Source organism: Macaca nemestrina, chromosome 6 (genome assembly GCF_043159975.1).
Source record: "Macaca nemestrina isolate mMacNem1 chromosome 6, mMacNem.hap1, whole genome shotgun sequence".
In the NCBI taxonomy this organism is placed as follows: domain Eukaryota; kingdom Metazoa; phylum Chordata; class Mammalia; order Primates; family Cercopithecidae; genus Macaca; species Macaca nemestrina.
The window spans coordinates 78,220,644-78,243,399 of record NC_092130.1 but is presented as its reverse complement, the minus strand read 5'-3'; the positions used below and the strand labels follow the sequence as shown (position 1 = coordinate 78,243,399).

Genomic DNA, 22,756 nt, shown 5'->3' with positions numbered 1-22,756 from the left:
CTAAAATGGTGCACTTCTAAAACCATGTTTGTTACTGAGAATATTTTCCTGTTTGTTATCATTCTAGAATTGGAAAATTTATCTTGGGAAAGATTAATACTTTAATACTGTCTTAGTCCATTTGTGTTGCTAAAAAGGAACACCTGAGGCATTCATATGGAAAAGAAATTGATTTGGCTCACAGTTCTACTGTACAAGAACACAGTGCCAGCACTTGTTTCTATATGAGGGCCTCTAGCTGCTTCCACTCAGGGCAGAAGGCAGAGGGCAACTAGCCAGAGATCACAGAGATCACATGGGGAGAGACGAAGCAAGAGAGCTAGAGGGGAGGGGCCAGAATCTTTTTTTTGTTTGTAGAAAGTCTGACTATATTGCCCAGGCTGGTCTCTAACTCCTCAGCTCGAGGGATTCTTCTGCCTCAGCCTTCCAAAGTGCTGTGGTTTTAGGGCTCAGCCCCCATGCCTAGCTCAAACTCTCTTTAACAAACGGTTTTTGGGGAAACAAACAGAGAACTCACTGACCCTCATCTCCAGGGCACTAATGTATTCATGAATGATCCACCCCCATGACCCAAACACCTCCCTCCAACATGAGGATCAATATGAGGTTTAGGGGAACAAACATCCACACTATAGCAAATATTAATTTTCAGTATTAACACACAAATCTAACAATCTTAACTTTTTAAAAATAATATCTATAGCATAACAGGCTCCAATTATCCTTTGCCTTTTATTTTCAGGGGCTAAGTAAGTGAATAAAGCCTTTGAATTTATAACCATCTGATTTTATTCCTAATTATTTCAATATCTGCTATTAGAAGTCCCAGGAAGGACATTAAAATGTTAAGGTCTACTTTCATTTGTCCACCCTTCTGGCTCTACTACATAGTTTTTTAATTAAAAATGTCATTTGGAAAAAATACGTATATAATTAAATTTCCTTTCTGAGCCTTTGAATAACACATTTATCCATCTAACCAGAGCAACCTATGATGTAGGTTGCTCTAAAGTTCTGTGTTTCTTATTTAGGTACAAAGGTAGAGCTAGTTTCATTTCTCAGGAAAAGTTCCACTTTTCTAAATGTCACCTCTCTTTGTCTCAAATCAGGAATCAACACGTCCAGGGTGCAGAGCTGTAAACACAGCAAATAAAAGTACAAAGGGAAAAGCTAACAATCTCAGAACTCCAATGAGGTCACAACCTGCAAAGGAAAACAAGTCATCTCTTTTTGAGGAGGATCGTGTATATAATATGGGGAATAAGAATCAGAGGCTTAAAAACTTGGAGAACCACTGAAACGATGAATGATGTACAGTCTCTCTAATCTCCTACCTCATAGAGTTCACACAATGAACAAACCAGTGAGCCGTGGAAGAGATATAAACCCTTAACATACTGTATAAGTGAATTGCAATATAAAGTTAATGACCTAGTTTTATCCACTTCTGTAAATTAAAACAAACATAAACACAACAGAAACTTACCTTTAAAAAGAGACCCCAACTTATATTTTCCACTGAAAAATTGTGGCAATGAGAATACAAGTGCTCCCAGTCCAATCATAAAGGCTGCAAATGCAAGCCACCTCGGCTTATGTCCTCTTTCACCAAAGAATGATACAAATAAAGACAACAAACAGAAGGAAATATCGTAGCTTGATGAAATCAGGCCAGTCAGGGAACTCTTCATTTCATAACGCTTCTCAATAGTGGAAATGCTAATATTTACTAGGCCATTAACTACAATACCTAAAAAAGAGAAAAATTGATGTGCATCATTAAAATGTTACCATATGATTAAGATTATTAACACAATGCAGTAGAGTTTGATTATTCGTTTCTTTTGTTTTTTTAAATGTACCAGTTTTCAAAGTCTCAAAGTTTCAAAGTTAGGCAACCAAAACATATTTCCTTGAAAATCAGTTTGCTTTTTATTTTTATTTATTTTATTTATTATTATTATTATTATTATTATTATTATTATTTTGAGACAGAGTTTCACTCTGGTTGCCCAGGATGGAGTGCAAAGGCGCGATCTCGGCTCACTGCCTCCCAGGTTCAAGTGATTCTCCTGCCTCAGGCTCCAGAGTAGCTGGGATTACAGGCACACGCCACCACACCCGGCTAATTTTTTGTATCTTGTTAGTAGAGATGGATTTTCACCATGTTGGCCAGGCTGGTCTTGAAATCCTGACCTCGGGTGATCCACCCGCCTTGGCCTACCAAAGTGCTGGGATTACAGGTGTGAGCCAATGTGCCCGTCCCAGTTTGCTTTTTAAATTGTACACTTGTGAATTTTTAGGTGTCCAGCAAACCTGATGCTTGCTACATACAAAATTATAGTTAACTTGCTTTAATTCATTTTTCTTTAAATGGCAAAGTCAAACTGGTAAAGACCCAGAAAGTCAGTTTGCTAGAGTTTCCAAGTATTAATATATCATACTCCCATGGCCCTCACTCAGAAGACTACAAAAGGTACAAGAGACCCCTTAGGCCATTACAGTTAGGCTCAATTGCTTCCCAAATTATTCAATCCTTAAACATGCTTATCTATGACAAAAGATAACTTTGACTATTACTTTGTCTCTTCCCTCCTCTCCCCAACTCCAAAAAAAGAGATAACCTTGATTTAGTCTTAGGAAGAAGAAATTGAGCTCTCAAACCCTTATTTTTTTCTAACATTCTTACAGATATTAAAGTTACCATGTAAAGAATTCTAGAGCAAAAGTAAACATAAGTCTTTCAACCGCTTGCATTCTAAATTGTATGCAAAGTAAAAGAAAAAAACATACATTTATTCTAACTATAGTGAAGGAATAACAGAAAGTAAACAAGATAAGACTGAAAATCTGAAAATTTTGACTTGCTTAAAAATGTCCTGTCCAGATATAGATTAAATTTACAGGAGTTTTAAACATAACTATAAATTGAAAATTTTAAAAATCTGATTGAATTAACTAGAGATTCCTTTTTACCTAGGTTTGATAAATTTTTTTCATTAACAGTCCAGATATATATTAAACTTATAGGAGTTTAAACATTACTACAAATTGAAAATAAAAAACATGTGATTGAATTAACTACTTTTATTATTTAGGTATGATAAATTGTTTTCATTCAATAACAGAATGAGTATATACATACAAGTCATGATCTCCACAAATCTCTTTAAATTTTGATTTATCAAGACCGTAGCTGAAAATATATTTCAAAAAATAAATAAATAAATTCAACGAATTTAATAAGTTTCAAAACTCATAACTTTTTTACTTTTATACCAGTTTCATAAGACTATAAGCCAATTTACAATTCTTGGGATTTCAAGATAAAGTACCTAAAGTACCTTAGGATGACATTTTTATGCATTATCTAGTAATACAAAATTTTCCCCATCAAATAAAATCAACTTCCCTATTACCTGCCATACTGACTAAAAATTAGTTAATAGAAAGCGTTGTCTTTATGGTAAAACTTCTCTTTGAAAAAAAAATTCGTAAACTCCTCAGGAAGGATAGCACATTAATCCAATGACTCTTAAAGTGAATTATATGCTACACAAGTTCCAGGAACACTACTTAAAAAGACAAAAACAATCTGGAAGCACTCCATACTACATCTCTCTATTGTAAATGAATGACAGTAGGAAGCACATTAGAAAATTAAGTACTTAGAGAACCCCTGTTTGTCTTTGAGAAATGCTGGGTTAAATAAACTCATTTGACAAATTTTGTTTTTCTTTCCCATTAAATGTATATTTACATATACCATGGAAATAATCTTAAAGATCATGTTTGAGAAACATGGCAATAAAGTTTTCAGGCATTCAAACTTAAACTGAAAAGTAAACTAATAATTTATTGGGTCACACTTTTTATTATCATAATTTTTTTTTTCTTTTTTATTTATGTTCTTGCCTCGCTCTGTCACCAGGCTGGCGTGCAGTGGCGCCATCTCGGCTCACTGCAACCTCCACCTCCTGGGTTCAAGCGATTCTCCTGCCTCTCAGCCACCTGAGTAGCTGGGACTACAGGCGTGTGCCACCGCACCCGGCTAATTTTTGTGGTGTTTTGTTTTGTTTTGTTTTGAGACAGAGTTTTACTCTGTTGCCCAGGCTAGAGTGCAATGATAGGATCTCGGCATACTTCAAACTTCGCTTCCCAGGTTCAAGTGATTTTCCTACCTCAGCCCTCCAAGTAGCTGGGATTGGAGGCATGCGTCACCATGCCCAACTAGTTTTTGTATGTTTGGTAGAGACAGGGTTTCACCATGTTGGCCAGGTTGGTCTCAAACTCCTTACCTCAGGTGATTTGCCTACCTCAGCCTCCCAAAGTGCTGGGATTACAGGCGTGAACCACCACGCCCGGCCTACTGGGTCATTTTAATCTCAGATTAAGCTTCTTAAATTGGGGATTTATGGGTAGATGCTGCTCCAGACTAAACCTGACACAATTTTCTAGGAGTGACAATTATATTTGATAACAATTTTAGGCAATATTTTATGTTAAATGTAAAATGACATATTCTGGAATAATATAGAAATTTCAGAGGACTTTTAATATAACACACAAGACATTTTTTTACTTGTGTCCAACTTTTTTACCTTCACATTCCTTTGACACTGAGATGCTTCACAATTACCAGTTTTGTAAAACTATTATCAAGACATTAATGGAGGGGAACTTTGGTAGGGACAAGAAAAGTGGACAGGGAAATAATTCTTCAACACAAATCTACCTTCAGTAGAAAAGCTGCAGCTGACTTGCAATCAATAAATAGTACTTAGCATCTAATGCGCAAAGCAAGGGGCCCTGGGTTACTTGAAGAGGGAGAATAAGAACAAAAAGTATGCTTTGACTTAGTTTTTTATTAACTTAAAAAAAAAATGAGTTGTTTCCAACCCTCTAAAAAATATATTTCTAAGGTTGTATTTCTTCCAATTAATCCTTGACTGGTTATACAGAAAATATTATCAGACTATGACTCAAGTGACCAAAATATATCTAGGTGCCAATTCAACTAAGCTTCGGCATGTCCTTCGTGACTCTCCACCTCATCTCCACCCTTCCTCAAAGTCACCTCAGAGTAACTTCCTATTTTCTTTCAACCTCTATATTAAACACACCATAGCAGCTTAACCTTCTCCATGCTTTCTTTCAAGGGAGTTGTTCTCCCTTCAGAATATCACTCCTCCGAACTGAGCTTAGATTGCAAACCCCTGAGGGTATAAATCTGAACTGAATCTGTAACTCCCAGGAGAACCTAAAAGAGATCCTAGAACAAAACAGATACTGGATAACTAATGTAACACAATGAAGATTAAGCCTCACCCTTCAGCAACGTCGGGAGGCTTTGCTAATTTACTCACTGGGCTCCTCTGGTGCCCACATACTCTCAAACTAAATACACTCACAAAACATGAATGTCTGTATCTAATTTATACGATAGATTTTACACAGCTTTCTTCTTTGCAAGGCATCCCACTTTGACCTGCAAATGTATTACTCCTTCCCTTGAGGCAATGAAACAAACGTAAAATATCTTTAAGGAGGGACTCGGTAAATTTTTGTCTTTATAATGTAAAATAAACTCCCCCAGGGTATACCTTTCCCAAAAGAAGGTTCTTGTAATCTTCCCTGGAAGTCTTGAATCCGCTAAACTGAGGTAAAACACAAAAGAGAAAAAGGCTTGTATGGCAACTTTGAACTGTAGCGATAAAGGAGAAGCTGAACTTTGGAAGGCTGGCTGGAGCCAGTAGGTTAACATTGGTGAGAGCGCACGCAAGTTCCAAACCCGGGGACACCTTGCAGGGCACGTCCATCTCCCCGCGGACCCCGCGCACCTGCCCTCTTCCTCGGCTGACTCGCCGTGCCCACCTCGCTCTCCACTGGCCCGATCCTCGAGCGGGCACTGGACTTTACCTTGTGTGACGGCCAAGAGGCAGTAGTGAAGCAGAAAGCCTCGAGGTGTGTTGAAGCGCTGGAGACATTGAGGATGGAAGTTCCTCCACCCGCAAGGCCCCTCCTCAAACTCGGACAGCGACAGTGACCGGAGCTCCTCTTCGGAGACATTGGGAGGGGCTGAAGGCAGAGATGGCTCCGGTGACTTCTGGGGCTCCTGGGGCTTGTGAAGCTCCTGTGGCTGCGAATTCTCTTTCTGGGGATCAGAGGAAAAGGCAGAGATCTCGATCTCGGAGGGCGACGCAGACAAGCGGCGCAGGATGTCTGGGCTGGAGGGTACGAAAGCCAAGTTATCGATACCTTTGGCGCTCTTCATGTCTGGATGGGTTCTCCCGACTCCTGTGCTTCAGAGCTGCAGAGCCAGGTCCCTCTCTGGCTCCTCCCACGGGCAGGTGACAGCGCCCCCGTGCGGGAAGCTTCCCGCCTCCTGGCCCTCCAGCCTCCAGCGCGCTCTCTGCTACCGCCCGGACCTTCCTACTCCAGCTCGCGGCTGCCTGGAGCGCAGAGAGCAGAGCGCGGAGTGGGGGCGTTAGTACCCCAGCCTGTGGCTTTGGCGCTCAGCTGTGCCTCACCCGCGCCGCAGGGGCCAACCGGAAGGCGCGGCGTGGGCGTGCCACCCGGCGGCAGCCGAGTGGAGGGAGCCAGAGTTCTCACCCCACAGCCTTCGACCGGAGTCCGCCTCCACCCGAGTACCTGCGGTTCTGACCTGAGTCTCCAGCCCGCAGCGCGCCTCCCTTGAGCCCAAGCACTGGGAACACACAGAGATTGTGGGAGTCACTGGCCAAAAGCCCCCCCTGGGTGCTGACATGACACCTGTGAACACAGTTGCATCAGGAGATCGTTCAAGAAAATATCTTGCGTTTTTCTTCCTTCGCTGCTTACCAAACCAGGCTAGGCTTAGACTCCAAGAATCAAGACTTCAGAGGTATACTTTGGTTCATGAGCATCTTGATAAGACTTTTGCCTGTCATCCTGTTACTTGTAGAAGGTGTCCAGGTTCTTGGCATCTTGAACAAAGAATTGAAGAAAATACACAAACAAAGCAAGGAAGGAATGAAGGGATTTATTGAAAATGAAAGTACACTCCACAGTGTGGGAGCAGGCGAGCATAGGGACTCAAGGGCCCGGTTACAGAATTTTGGGGAGTTTAAATACCCCCTAGAGGATTCCATTGGTTACTTTGGGTATGCCCTATGTAAATGGAGATGAAGTAAAGTTACAAAGTCATTTATGGCCTACGCCCTATGGAGAGGATATTTCCTGTTATAGCTGAAGTGTGAATAGGCCTTGTGTTTCCTGCCTCCAGATCCTATTTTCCTGCCTCAGTCCTCCTTAGAAAAAGAAATCCACCCCACCCCCATCACCACCAGGATGAACATCACAGTATAACCACCGCTTTGCTTTTACTTCTCCGAAACTGAAGGACCAGAAATTGTCTCTCTGCTGTATATTGCATATCTAAGATACACAGTGATGACAATTATGTAAATAATTTCTACCGGGCCAGGCGCGGTGACTCACGCCTGTAATCCTAGCACTTTGGGAGGCTGAGGCGGGTGGATCACCTGAGGTCAGGAGTTCAGGATCAGCCTGGCCAACATGGTGAAACGCTGTCTCTACTAAAAATACAGAAATTAGCGAGGTGTGGTGGTGCGTGCCTGTAATACCATCTACTTAGGAGGATGAGGCAGGAGAATCACTTGAACCTGGGAGGCAGAGGTTACAGTGAGCCGAGATCGTGCCACTGCACTCCAGTCTGGGCGAAAGAGTGAAACTCTGTCTCATAATAATAATAATAATAATAATAAAATAATACATTTCCACTCGTGGAATAAGAAAAACACTTTGAAGAGCTTAACACCATTGTGTCATGGTAGTTACAATTTAGTCATTCATTCTTTCACTTAACACAGACACAAAAAATTCTTGTGTCCTGGGTGCCAAACATTGTTCTAGGTTCTAGGGGTACACAAGTGAACAAAAACTGGCAAATAGCCCTACCCTTATGGTGCTTATGTTTTAATAGGAAACAGACAGTAATAATACATAGTACATGGCACATAATATGATAAATACTATTTTGTGAAACTTTAGTTTCAATTATATATGCTGTGTTTACTGGGTCGAGAGACAGATATAAAATATGTATCTTACTTTGGACAGAGGTACATTCTGTTGCCTGTTCCCTCACAATCAAAAAAACTCTAGACTGGCCAGCCGGGCACGGAGGTGCAGGCCTGTAATCCCAGCACTTTGGGAGGCCAGGGCAGGTGCCTTGAGTCCAGAAGTTTGAGACCAGCCTGGGCAACACAAAACCCTGTCTCTACCAAAAATACAAAGATTAGCCTGGCCTGGTGGTGCATGCCTGTAGTCCCAGATGGGAGGGAGGCTGAGGTGGGAGGGTCACTTACAACTGGGGAGACTGAGGTTGCAATGAGCACTCTAGCTGCGCCATAGAGCCAGACCTTTTCTCAAAAAAATAAGAATAAAAAATAAAAATAAAAATAAATTCTATATTGGCCTAAAACATGGGGAAAGAGTAGAAGTAGGAGCTAACATTTTAAATGTCTGCTATATGCCCCATTATTAAAATCTTTACAAAAGCAGCTGCACTGTTATGTATAGTTTGCACGTTGAGGAAACCACATCCCACAAAGATTAGTAACTGTCCCAAAGTCACATAGCTAATAAGTGAACTGCCATTTAAGGATCTGAACTTGGCTCTCTTAGCCAGAAGTCTTCCCTGAACTTTGCATTTTCTGTCTTTTAATAACTACAGTGTATCTCCATCAGGTTAAGCTATTGCATAGCAATTTTAAGAGATCAAAATTCAAAATTCTCTGACATTTGTGAAGTTTAGAAGATTAATGCTGCTCTGAAAACCTCAGATTTTGGAGGTATTCAAATTAAGCATGGTATGTAATCCTCCTGGGCTTTCTTTAGATAAAAATGGACTCAAAGTAGGTAACTCTTTTGATCACCATTGTATCTATGTAATATGAAGTAATTTACACAACCAGCAAATTTTGTTTTGATAAGATGTGGATACATACAATCATGGCTTAAGACTATTTTGCAGCTGTGACTTAATAAATCCATGCTATACTATCAAAATCAGAGTAGCATAATCGTCGTGCACTTAAATTCATACTAAGAAGAAATCTCCACTGTCACAGTGTTAGAGAGAGAATTTTGGTTAAAGATTAGCGAAATTACTATTGCTTCATCTTAAATACATCTTGCTCTTACTGAAAGTTTCAATTTCCTGTTCCCTTACATTCTCTACGCTGCGGTGATGAAAGGAAAGGACTCAGGTTTGCAACAAAAACCAAAACACAAAAACTTGGTAGTTTTCATCTCTGAATAATTCTATGGAAAAATGTCCATTTTAAAATTAATTATCAATCTAGGTTAAATCTGCCTCTAATGAACACAGTCAAAATATACCATGTTAAATTTCAGAAGGTAATTGATAGTTTACTCTTCTTATTTGCTATGTTTTTTATGTTTATGTTTGCATTTTATTTGCTATGTTTTTCATGGGTGGAGAATGGGAGAAAGAACAATGTCCAAAAATTATTGTAAGGCTTCAACACTGTAAACAGAAGCAGTCCCTGCCTCTGGATATCATTCTCTGGGATGTACAGTAGATCTTTCCTTTCAGGAACTGGATGAAACAAGATGAAGTGGCTTAATGACAGAAGTCATCAAGATTGTCCTACTAACTCCCCTTGCTCTGATTCCATGCTTAAGAGTGATCTTATGATTTGGGCCTGTCATGTAGATACGTATACTGGATGAAAATGTTTTGATATGCCTATCTTGAGTACTTTATCATTTTCCCCTCTGTGTTGTTAATGCTTTATTAGTTCCCTTCCGGGTTTAGACTAAATATGAACCCTTTAGCAGTATAACACTATGAGCTCATAGAAAATTAAAATTAGAGGGATCTTGACAGTGGCTGATTACAAACATGGTCAAATGTGAATATTGTTGAAGTTAATTACAAATCCTAGTATTAAAGGTTTATTAATATCACAGCATCTTATATTAACTAAATAAAAGCAACCAGACAATCTAAGTGACCATCTTAGTATTATTGATTTATCTTTTCAATTTTAAATGTTTCACAAAACATATAGTTAAAAATAAGTTAAATCTAAGAAAAATTAACACTGAACTGTGTTATTCTTAACACTGTTTTAAATTGCAATTACACATAAATACCCAATCATATTGAGAAGAAATGCAACTATACTTTTTCTTTTCATCTTATTAATCATAAATCATTAAGAAATACATACATAAGCCACGCACAGTGGCCCACGCCTGTAATCCCAGCACTTTGGGAGGCCAAGGCAGGAAGATTGCCTGAGCTCAGGAGTTCGAGACCAGCCTGGGCAACACGGTAAAAACCCGTCTCTACTGAAATATAAGAAATTAGTGGTGGCGTTTGCCTGTAGTCCCAGCTACTCAGGAGGCTAAGGCAGGAGAATTGCTAGAACCCGGGAGACGGAGGTTGCAGTGAGCCAAGATCACGCCACTGCACTCCAGCCTGGGTGATAGAGCGAGACACCATCTCTAAAAGAAAAAAAAAGAAAAGAGAAGAAAGAAAAAGAAACACATACATAAACATGGCTGATAATAATTATTTGAAACAAAAACATGTCCACATTTAATACAGTACTCCTATAAGAAAGCAAACAAAGTAGATGGTAAAACACTAATGTAAAAATTACAGAAGGCCCAGAAGACTCTCTGAGTTGAGGAGACGGAGCTGAAAGTCCAACAAGACTGAGACAACTGGAATTTGCAGAGTAGAATACCGAAAAGGAGAAAGCTGTATAGAGGTGATGTGCAGAGTGTCCCCTCTTGTATTCAGCAGATATGCATAGCATATGGGTGTGAAGAAACTGTTCTAGTCCAAGGAAAGAATCATCTGAAGGGATCAGAGGAATAGTAGCTAGTGCTCGCTCACACAGGGCCTAAGAAAGGTGGAATAAAGAAGTTTTCAGATATTGAAAAAAAATGAAATAACCAAAAGCACCTACAACCAAGAAATGTTAAAAAGAAGTCCTTCAGGCAGAAGGAAAATGATACCAGGTAGAAATATTTTTCTATATGAAGGAATGAAGAGCACCAGAAATGAGGAGATAGAGCTTAAGATGCATAGAGAAATATGTAAGATTTTTTTCTTATTATTTCCATCTCTTTAAAAAGATAATTCACTGTTTAAAAATAATAATAAAGTAGTGCAGGGTTTATAAGATATGTAAAAGTAAAACGTGTGACAACAATAGTGCAAAGGCCAGGAAAAGAGAAATAGAAGTATGCTATTGTAAATGTCTTTTACAGAAAGTGATATATGTGTCTCATAAGTGAAGTGATGTAATATCAAAGGTAGAATATGATAATGATTTATATATAAGCCTTAGAGCAACCTCTAAAATGGCTATGATAAAAAACAGCCAGAAAAGGAGATAAAGTGGAGTCTTGAAAGATATTCAGGTAATCCAAAAAGAAGGACAAAGGGGAAAAAACTGTATGGGATAAACAGAAAATAGTTGGGCCTAACCATTTTAATAATCACACTAAATGTAAACAGTGTAAACATTTTGTTTAAAAGGAAAGGATTATCAGATCTGATATAAAATGCAAGAACCAGTCAAATACTACCAATAAGAAACACATTTTAATCCAGGCACAGTGGCTCACACCTGCAATTCCAGCACTTTGGGAGGCTGAGGCCGGTGGATTGCTTGAGGTCAGGAATTCGAGACCAGCCTGGCCAACATGGTGAAACCTTGTCTCTACTAAAAATACAAAAGTTACCCAGGGTGTTGGCACATGCCCGTAATCCCAGGTACTCGGGAGTCTGAGACAGGAAAATTGCATGAACCCGGGAGGCCGAGGTTGCAGTGAGCCGAAATGGCACCACTGCATTCCAGCCTGGATGACACAGCAAGACTCCATCACAAAAATAAATAAATAAATAAATAAATAAATAAATAAATAAATAAATATAATTATTATATATAAAGGCTAATACACTAAAAGTAAAAAAAAAGTGGGAAATCATGCTTACACTAAAAATGGCCTAGAAATTTGATAGTTAGATGAAATGGTCAAATTTCTTATAAGACAAGACACAAAGATCTCTGGAGGTAATAGAGAATCTAAAGAAGACTTTATCTACTAAGGAAATTGAACTTTTGGTTTAAAACCTTCCCATAAAGAAAGTCTTAGGCTAGATGACTTTAGTGGTGAATTCTACCAAGCATTTAAGAAAGACCTAATACCAATTCTAACAAATTCTTTCAGAAAATCAGAAGTGATTCCAACTCATTCTATGGTGCCAGAATTACTCATCATTTGGCTAGACTTCATCATAGTATCCACCCAAAATTACCTTTTATCCTTGTGGTTATGATAAATAAACGTGTGCTAAATGACAGTAACTGTTAGTACAGTTGAGACAGAAAATTCTTTTTGACTTCATGACTATATCAAAACAATGACTGAATAACAGATTAGTGTCAACACAGAGAAAGAACTTTAATAAACGCTGAGAACATGTATTAGGATAAACTGTCAAGAATATGAGGGCCATCTGGCTGCAACATCTTTCAACCCATTCATCTCCACAGTTGATTCAGCTGATGTGACTGGCTACGGGGGGTGTCCCCTTCCTCCCTCACCACTCCATGTGCGTTGCTCTGGAAGCTGTGCCCTGGGTCTAAGAAGACAACCATCTCCAGTAGAGGAGGATGGATCTTCCCTCAAGAGTATACGAGTAGCTGTACTTCCCTGCTAGAACCTCCAAACAAGCTCTCAAGGACAGACTATCAAACAATCCCATGAGGTAAAAACAATAAATAATGACTCTCCTGAAAAGTTTTCCTGCAAATTATGAATTCACAGATCCATGTTCCTCCCATTTTCTGATTCTCTCATTTCATGGTTATTTTCTTCCTGCAAGTAAAGTGAGGACAGGGTGAAGATCTTCATGCCAGATGTTTCTGCCCAGCATTGAAATATATCATATGGTATTTTTGCCCATATGCCACTGACCAAAACTTAGTCCCTTGCCCTGCCAACATATGAGAGGGTTCGGTTATGTAGTTGTCCTGTATGCCAGGAGGAAAGTAAAATAACTTGGTAAACACATAGCAATGTATCTGCCATAAATATTACGAATACTTTGTATAACAGCATTAGAACCAAACAAGCTAAAACTATGATCCATATCTAACAAGCTGATATAGGTTAAAAAAAAATTTACAGTCAACTTATATCAAAACTGTAAGGTAAGAGAGATTTATCTAAACATCAGCAAATTAAAACATAGGTCAAAAATAAATAAACATGAAGGACATTAATTGAAGTATCAAGTCCAGGTTAATGTTTTTCTCTCTGTCTGTACCATTCAGACTATCCCAAAATATTATATTGAATTATAAATATTGCACTAAAAGAACCATTGGCTAATGCGAGCAAGCCCATTAATAACATAGTTAAAATGAAAAAAAATGAAATTTGTCATATGAAAATTAGTTGAAATAACTTGAAATTTTATCTTGAAGAAAATGTGTAGTGGTTAACATAATAGTTGTCATAAAATATTTGAGTAGGGGGCATCATTTAATACAGTGATCAGACTTTTTTTTTATGGATCTTAAGATTATGAGTACCTTGCATATAGAAGGAAAATATGGGCTCAATATAAAGAAAATTACTTTATAAATAGAGCAATTTTTCTCAAAATGTGATCCAGGAACCCCTGAGGCAACTAAGACCTTCAAGGGGTCTGCAAGTTCATAACTATATTAAAAATAGTATTAGGATGTTATTTGCCTTTTAGACTCTCATTTTCTTAAATAAGTGGCTGTAGTATCTGCAATAAAAAATTTTAAGAAACAACAAAACCATCATTTTCTTACAAGTGTGCAGTGGAGTTTTCCAGGGACTGCTTAACATGTTGTGTCACAAAAAAGAAAACATAAGAACCCTTTATTAAGACAGAAATTCAAAAGATATTTAAAGAGATAAACCATTCCATTCTTCTCACTATAATTTTTGAAAATATAATTTTTTAATTTAAAAAGTGTTAATGTATTTTGAGTTTATTACTGGTAGTGAATTAATTTAGTATTAAAACAACTCATTTAATTTCTAATATAATAAATATCAAAGGTTATATTCCATTAAACAAAAGTTATTTGGAATCTTCAACAAGTTTTGGCTTAGTTTTTTTGTTGTTGTTTGTTTCTTTACAAAACATGAGCTAGGAAAGACTCAGTAAGTTCTAAGAGTAAAAAGGGGTATGGAGACCAAAAAGTCTAAGATCCAGTGAAGTAAAGCTATACAAAATAGGATTGATTGCCTGAATACATAATGAGTTATCTATCATAGCTAGCTGGTCAGTTATTAGGGATATTGTGTGAGGCATGCAAACCATAGGAATTGGGTTGGACAGCCAGTGAAGCCTCCTCCAAAACTAAAATTCAGTGAAGCTTAAACTCTATAATCATTGATCAATTTTATAAAATACTGATAAGAACATAAAGTTAGTTAAAATTTTTGTCAAAAATCTACTGTGTCAGAGCCATAATTAGAATTATCTTGTCTTTCCACTACACCACTAAATTCCTTCCCCAATTCCTATTCCTTCAGTTATCAACCTTACATCCACCTCTAGGCCTTGGCCAGGCAAACGAATGGACTGTGTTCTATCCTAACTGGAACCAGTCATGAGCTCAGCGTCTAAGATATTGTTGGTTTCCACCACCTTCCTTTCTCAGCACTCCTTGACTGAATAGAACATAGACCTCTCAGTCTTCTAATGTGCTGTTTATTTACCTTGACTCTTGCTCTCCATGTATGTCCAAGGCATTCAAAGTATGTATTAGCGAAGAAAGACAAAGATTCAGTCCTGTGGGTGGGAAGTAAGAAAACAAGAATGAAGCAAATGAAAATAATACCTAATTTTGAGATCGTCTATGGCAGCCGTCCCCAAGTCCCCAACTGTTTTGGCACCAGGGACCAGTTTTGTGGAAGACAACTTTTCCATGGACGTGGGCAGGGGTGGGGGTGCAGATGATGGTTTGAAGATTAAACTGTTCCACCTCAGATCATCAGGCATGAGGTTCTCATAAGGAGTGCACAATCTTGCCCACAGTTCACAACAGGGTTCAGGGTTCCTGCTCTTAGGAGAATCTAATGACCTGCTGATTGGACAGGAAGTGGAGCTCAGACAATAATGCTAGGTCTCCCACCACTACCACCTCCCGTGCAGCCCTGTTCCTAATAGGCCACGGACCAGTACTAGTCTCTGGCCTGGGGTTGGGGACCCTGATCTGTTGGATGAGATGTCATAAAACACTAAGGCACATACAATTGGACACCAACAAGACTTTCCCAAATAACAGGCCTGAATATAAAAGGTATACTAAATAGATGTCCTGCAAGACTTCCTAAAGAAATCAGTGAGTGTAGAATTTTATAAGCACAAAAAATGTTGTAAGCATGGATATTAATTAGTTGCTGTGATGTATTTGTCGTAATATTCAAGCATGATTGTTGTCTCAATGTTTTGGAATCAATTACATACTGTTTTAAGATTTTCATGGTTCAGAAGTTTATACCTGTATTTCCTTGGGGGGAGAAATAATCAAGGCTGTAGCCGAAATTCTGAAGTGAAATTAAGGCAGCAAAATAAAACTGCCTACTGGATACCTAGGATGATAGCAGGCAGTAGAGGCTGATCTGGAAGATGGTTTCCTGCTGCCAATAGGTGCCCTGGAGAAAATTTCAATAATCTCCAAACATGTTTGCACTTTGTATCTGAATATTTAGAAAGGAAAGGACCCATTTATTATAATCCCTGCTTCTTACATAGTAGATACAGAAATGTTGTGGGGTTTTTTGAGTCCTAAAAGAGTAAGGACCAGAATACCAGTTTGGAAATTTTTAAGAGCACAGATTGAACAAAGAGAATAACACAAACCTGGCGTTGTCATATAATTTGAACCTCACATAAAAATGTCAAGATTTTAAAAATATGGCTGTTTTGATAGAAGGCAAAACACAAATACTTAAAACTTTTAGTAAATAAAATTTTCTTTTAATCTCAGATCTACTTGCACGAGGAACCTAAAATATACCACTGACTGAAACAGCAATTTCACTGATTTTCAACTTAAAATAAATAAAATTAAACAATAAAGAAAGGAGAGAGGAAAGAAATTTCATATCATTGTACCTAGCTATTCAATAATACACACTTATTTGTCAGTTGTACCCTTACCAATACTCACCAGTACACTTAAGTGTTGGAAATGTTCTGTGTCATAATTGTGGTTACATGACTGTACAGTAAATCCTCAATTAGGGTTGTCCATGGGCCCTTGGAAACCGTGACTGTAAGCCAAACGAGGTATAAGGAAATCAGTTTTACCTTAGGCTAGTTGATATAAACAAGTGATAAGTTCCTGCGCATGTTTCTGATTACAGAAACATCAACAAACTTCTAAATAAAGACCAAAATATTTCTAATGTTAAATACTGAAAAAAAAAGTGAGTTATACATATGTATAAGAAAGATTAATAAAAACAAAAGATAATTATTTATAGCTTGTTCCAGTTCAGGGTAGTGAGTGGGCAGAACCTGTCCTGACAGCACAGGGGCAAAGCAGGAAGCAGCTCTGGACAGGACCCCATCCCCCCCACAGAATGCGCTTGCAGGTTCACTCACACTCTCTCAGACAGGCACCACTGAGACACTCCAGTTCACCTAACCAGCACGGCTTTCAGATGTGGAAGGAAACAGAGGTAGCCAGAGAAAACTCACACAGATATGGGGAGAATGTGCAAACTCCACACAGGGGGTCCAGCAGGGAGTTATTTTTTCTTTTTTTCTCATCAATGTCATAACAAAATGATGGTGAACAAAGTGACATTATTCGAGGATCTGCTGTATTCTTGCAAATTTCATCAAATTATACCCATAATTTTGGTGAGCTTTGTGTGTAAATTACACCTAAATAAAATAGATTTTTAAAAATCTGTTTGAATTTAGTAAAAGAGCAAACTAGGCACCATATATTTCAAAAGGTCTTAATGAAGTATCTCAATATCTACAATATTGATGCCTTGCCATTTCTTGGCTTTGTGACATTGGGCAAGTTATTCCACTTCTCTTAATTTCCTTTTCTGTAAAATGGAGAAGATAGCAGCTGTGGTATAGGGCTGTGGTGTGACAATTAAATGAGTTAATTCATTAATATGCCTGGCAGAGTATCTGGCACATAAGAAGGACTCCACTCAGTTATTCACACACACTCAAATTCAGGATCTATTACATGGAAATTCTTTTACCAAGGCCTTGGTATACAGAGGAGGATAAAATGGATACATCCTTGCACCTATGGAGCTCTATATCCTAACTTAGGGGAAACTATTCATAGTAAAAATGAAAGTACCTGAAGATAACTGTATCTGCTTGGCAGGCAATCAAAATAGGTGCACATGGTAGATAGAGACCAGATGGTTTCTTTAGTCCCAGTGGTAAGGAAAGGCCTGTCTAGGAACTAACATTGAAACTGAGATCTGAATGGGGAAAATTTAAAGATAGCCTGCAAAACCTGAAGGGATTCGTTAGCCATGGCAAACTGTATTTTTGTCCATTAGGGTCACAGGAACATTTGGAAGCTTTTAAACAGACAAATGACTAATTCTTGCTTTAAAATACTAACACGGCTCCTGTGTGGCACTGGATTTGGGAAGCCCAAAAACCTATCAGGAAATTGTATTAGGTTCAGCTGTGAGTTACAAAAAAGAAACAAAATAATATTATTTTGAACACAATGTAAGTTTATTTTCTTTTGAAGAGGTCCAGATGTAACCAGTTCATGATGGTATGGTAGTCCAAGAAGTCAGAGATTCATGCTCCTTCTAGTCTATTGTTCTACCATATGTAGTTTCCACTTGCCAAATTAATTTTTTGGCCCAGAATGACTCCTGAAGCTCCTGCTGTTAAATTACATCTGAATTTCATCCAACAGGAAGAAGGAAAAGAATGAAAAAGTACACTACCTGGAAGTTGCACACACCACATTTGTTTACATCGCTTAAGCCAGAAATCAGTCACACCTGTCTAAAGCAAAGCCTGTAAGATAGTGTTTATTATAAGCAGACATGTGGCTCATTAATAATCTAGATTTCAATTACAAATGAAAAAAGTATAAATTATATTTGGAAGATGGTGATAAATAACAATAACTTAGACTAAAAGAGGAGGATTCACAGTGGTGGTGAAAAAAAGATTGCTGGGTGGGCCTCTTCGTTCTAATGGAATTATGCTGTAGTGTGCAGATTTCTCCTTTGGGATTGTATAGTGTTATAGAGCAGATTGCACCCCCACTTTTTTTTTTTTGAGACAGAGTCTCACTCTGTACCCACGCTGGAGTATAGTGGCATAATCTCTGCTCACTGCAGCCTCATCCACCCCAGGTTCAGGTGATCCTCCCACCTCAGCCTCCCGAGTAGCTGAGACTACAGGTCTGCACCACCACAACCAGCTAACTTTTAATTTTTTTGTAGAAATAGGGTTGCACCGTGTTGCCCAGGCAAATCTCAAATTCCTGGGCTTAAGTGATCTGCCTGTCTCAGTCTCCCAAAGTGTTGGGACAGCCATAAGCCATCTTGCTGGGCCAGCCTTTTCTATAAATAGTGGTTTTGACAATGATCTCTTTCATCAAAAATATATTTTTAGAGAGGATGGCAAGGTCAATTTCCTCCCTGCCACAACAAGGATTGGGATTCAAATGCATTTCTCTACCCAAGGATGCAGTTCCTATCGGTAGCCCTTCTAACAGCCACATGCCCTAGCAGGTTTCTACCAGTACTGGCTCTATTATCCTTCAGGCTTCCTAGCGGTGAGGCCCTCCTGCTGACCCTAGCTCCAAGGCCTTCCACCTTCCTTTGATGGACTCATGTAACCAAGGTACATAGAGGCATTCAAGAAGTCTGGGAAATACCTGAAGTCACATAAAAAACTGTATTTATGTGAATTTTTTCAAAACAGGTTTGTACCTATCATTAAAACTTTTAAGTGTTGAAATCCAGAATGAGATACAGAAAAGTTTGATTATATCTCTACTCCCCAAAAATTAAAATTTATTGGTTTAGAACCAGTTTTGAGATAAAATCAAACTTTTCTGTATCTCATTCTGGATTTCTGAGATTTCTCAAGAGGAAGGTACTTCAAAACCCCCAAAGGCTCTTTGCTAAATGTTCTCATCCAAAACATCATTTCGAAGAAGGAAAGAAAGAATAAAGAAGTGAAAAGTTTCCTCCAGGTGAAAGAACTTCTTTGGAGTTTTTGGATATTGCCTTTTTCTATCAGGTTCTTAAGGTTTTACAGTATGTCCCAACCAAAATAGTGTGAAACCAGGAGTACAGATGTGCAAATGACTTTGGCCCATGAACTAAAACTCCTAGAAAAGGACACTCAGTATTTACTTTTTAAATACATGAATAAAGGTCAGGCCCAAAGAGCCATAAATTCAGTCTTTTAAAAATCAAGAAGATTTAACTAGTATTTGTTAGGCACTTTATTTTAAAATAGCATCTTCTTTACATTTCCTGTTTCAATAAGAAAATAGCTTCAGCTGAACAGTCAATTTGATGAAGTCTTCCCTCAGTAGCCTCATCTTGGTAAATGGCCTCACTAAAGCCAGAAAGCTGATAAGAAACCTTTGACTATTCATGTTTCCTCATATCTCATACGTGATGGTTAATTTTATGAGACCTCATGGCCTAACTTGACTGGGCCAAGGGGTGCCAAAATATTTGGAAAAACAATATTTTAGCGTGTCTGTGAAAGTGTTTCTGGATGAGATTAATATTTGAATCAGTAGACTGAGTAAAGCAGATTGGCATTCCCAACGTGGGTCGGCCTCATCCAATCAGATGAAAGCCTGAATAGAACAAAAAGACTGTCCTATCTTAAGCAACAGAGAATTCTCCAGTAGACTGCCTTTGTACTTGAACTGGACATCAGCTCTCCTGGGTCTCCAGCCTGCTGAACCCACCCTGCCGATGTGGGACTTGCCAGCCTCCGTAATGTGTGAGCCAATTCCTGATAATAAACCTCTTTATATACACACACACACCGAGAGAGAGAGCGAGACAGAGAGAGAGAGAGAGAGATCCTATTGGTATGGTTTGTCTAGAGAACCCTGACTAATATATTATATTAATCCATCAATAAGCACTTTTTATACTAGCTCCGAAGTATGTCCTGTATCTATATACTTTGTTCCCTCTTTACTGCCATTACACTCTTTAAGTTACCCATCTTCTGTTTAAACTACTCTAATAGCCTTCTATGGCTCCTTAAATTCCACATTTTGTTGTTGTTGTTGTTGTTGCACATTGAACTCACAGTGATTCATTTAAAACATGAGAAACATTTAAGTATCAATATAAAAATTCTAACAATGGGTTATAATTCAATAAAAAATAAAATCTGTGTATATATACCAATATAAATATATACCAATAAAAATAAGTAAATAAACAAGCCTTTCTGCACAATAAAATGCCAATTAATAATACAGAAAAAAATAGACTTAGAAGATGCTACAACTAGTGGGTGAAAGATTGATGAACAGGATATTACATAGTCTCAAAATATCCCTTCACAAATTGTATATAATTATAAAAGAAAAAATAACAATAACAGTGGAAAAATACTATAGTGATTATCTTAATCAAGGAACCAAAATTAACACCACAGTATTGGAACAAACTGATATCGATGAGTCTTGATATGCACTGAGAAGGATACCATGCTTCTGTGTGGCATTCTTGACAAAAATGTGTAGCCTGAATCAAATAATAAGAAATTATCAAACTAAAATTAAGAAGCATTCTGCAAAATAACTGTCCTGTATTCTTCAAAATTGTTTAGGTCAAGGACAAGCAAAGAAAGACGGAAAAACTGTTCAGATTGAAGGCAACTAAAGTAACGTCACAGCTAAATCCAAAACCAGAATTCTGTTATGAATGCTGAACCAGGAAAAGCAGCTCTAAAATATATTAGTGGGAAATTTGACAAAATTTGAATATAGACAGTGGATTAAGTAATAGAATTATTATATTAAGTTTTCTGATTTTGATAATTATACTGTGATAATGTAAAAGAATGTTTATATTATTAGGAAACACATAAGTCTTTTAAGTAAAGAGACGTGATAGCTCAAATTTACTCTCAATACATAGATAAAGAATAGGAAACTATCAATGTGACAAAATATAAATAATTAGAAAGACCAAGTAAATGATATGTGAAATTTCCTTGTACTATTCTTGCAGCTTTTGTGTAATTTTTCAATTAGACCAAAATTTGAAAATATAAAATTTGAAAAAAATAAGACCTTTCATAAAACCATCCGATCCTTTCCATCATACACAGAATAAAATAAAATGCCATGCCTATGGCCTACAAAGCCCTATATATTTAGCCCTTGCCTACCTCTCCAACCTTATCTCATACTACCTTACCCTTTTCTCAATATACATTATTATAAGGATCTTCTGTTCCTTCCTTCAACATGACAAACTCTTTCCTGTCTTGTAGACTTTGAATTTGCTCTTCTCTCAGGATGTTGTAAAACGGAGGCTTTCTCTGACTTGATTGAAATGGTCATACCCATACACACACACACACACACACACACACACACACACACACACTCACTCACTCTCTCTCTCTGTCATCTTGTCCTGCTTACTTTTCTTACTTGTATCTTTTAAAATAATTTAGATTTTTTTTTACTTATTTATTATTATCTCTTTCCTAAACCAGAATAGCTTTATACTTCCAGTTCTAGCACAGTTAGGGTTCGATAAACATGTGTTAAATAAAATGAATCAGTGTGAAAGTGATCCATAAAACAGATATCATTGTACAAATCATTATAATAGCTACCGTTTATTTCAACAGTAACACCCTAAGTCCTTGATCTGTATTATTGTGTCCTAACCTTCCCCCAACACCTTCCATGATGTGGCAAACAGTTTCTAAAATGGCTTTCAATGAAACATGCCTCCTGGCACTCATGCCCTCTGTCATCCTCTCCCCTTGTGTGTGCTGGCTGGACCTAGTGACTTATTTCTAACAAACAGAATATGTCAAACTTGGTGAGATGAAAAAAAAATAGTAACTTTATTGAAGTGAAAATGGGTAGATATAACCTTGACCATCGTCAAAGTCAACAGCACTAGTAATACATATTGACATCATGTACTCCATGATATGATACAAAGGGCAAACCACTTCTGTGTTATCCTTCCTGTAATGTGAAATTTCAGCCTAATCCTGAAAAAAATATAAAGCAAACCTAAATTGAGAGGCATTTTACAAAGTAACTACCAGTCCTTCTCAAAAGTATCAAGATTTTGAAATGCAAAAAAAAAAAAAAAAAAAAAAACAAACCTCAGGAATGTTTGTAGATCAAAAAGACTAGGAAGACATGACAACTAAATGCAATGTGATGTTGTGGACTGGATCCTTGGAACAGAAAAAATATTTCCACTGGTAGAGAAAACAGTGAAATCTGAGTAAAGTTGTAATTTAGTTTTATAAAAAAATTATGGGAAGTTAATTTTCTTTTTTATTTTTACTTTTAGTTTTAGTTTTTGAGACAGAGTCTCACTTTGTCATCTAGGCTGAAGTACAGTTGTGTGATCTTGGCTCTCCTGGCTCAAGCAATCTTCCTACCTTGATTTTCCA

The 22,756-nt window shown here is 37.8% G+C and overlaps 1 protein-coding gene across 1 annotated transcript in view; it reads right to left on the bottom strand.

The window, feature by feature from the left end:
* The window catches only part of LOC105471063 (solute carrier organic anion transporter family member 4C1), a 65,198-nt gene extending 58,731 nt beyond the window's left edge, over positions 1 to 6,467 (bottom strand). The window contains exons 1-2 of the mRNA XM_071098669.1: positions 5,920 to 6,467; positions 1,487 to 1,750 (exon numbers count right to left, since the gene is read on the bottom strand). Of these exons, the coding sequence (XP_070954770.1) occupies positions 1,487 to 1,750; positions 5,920 to 6,274 (619 nt within the window). The 5' untranslated portion in view covers positions 6,275 to 6,467. The remainder of the gene's footprint in view (positions 1 to 1,486; positions 1,751 to 5,919) is intronic.
* Positions 6,468 to 22,756: the final 16,289 nt, after the last annotated feature.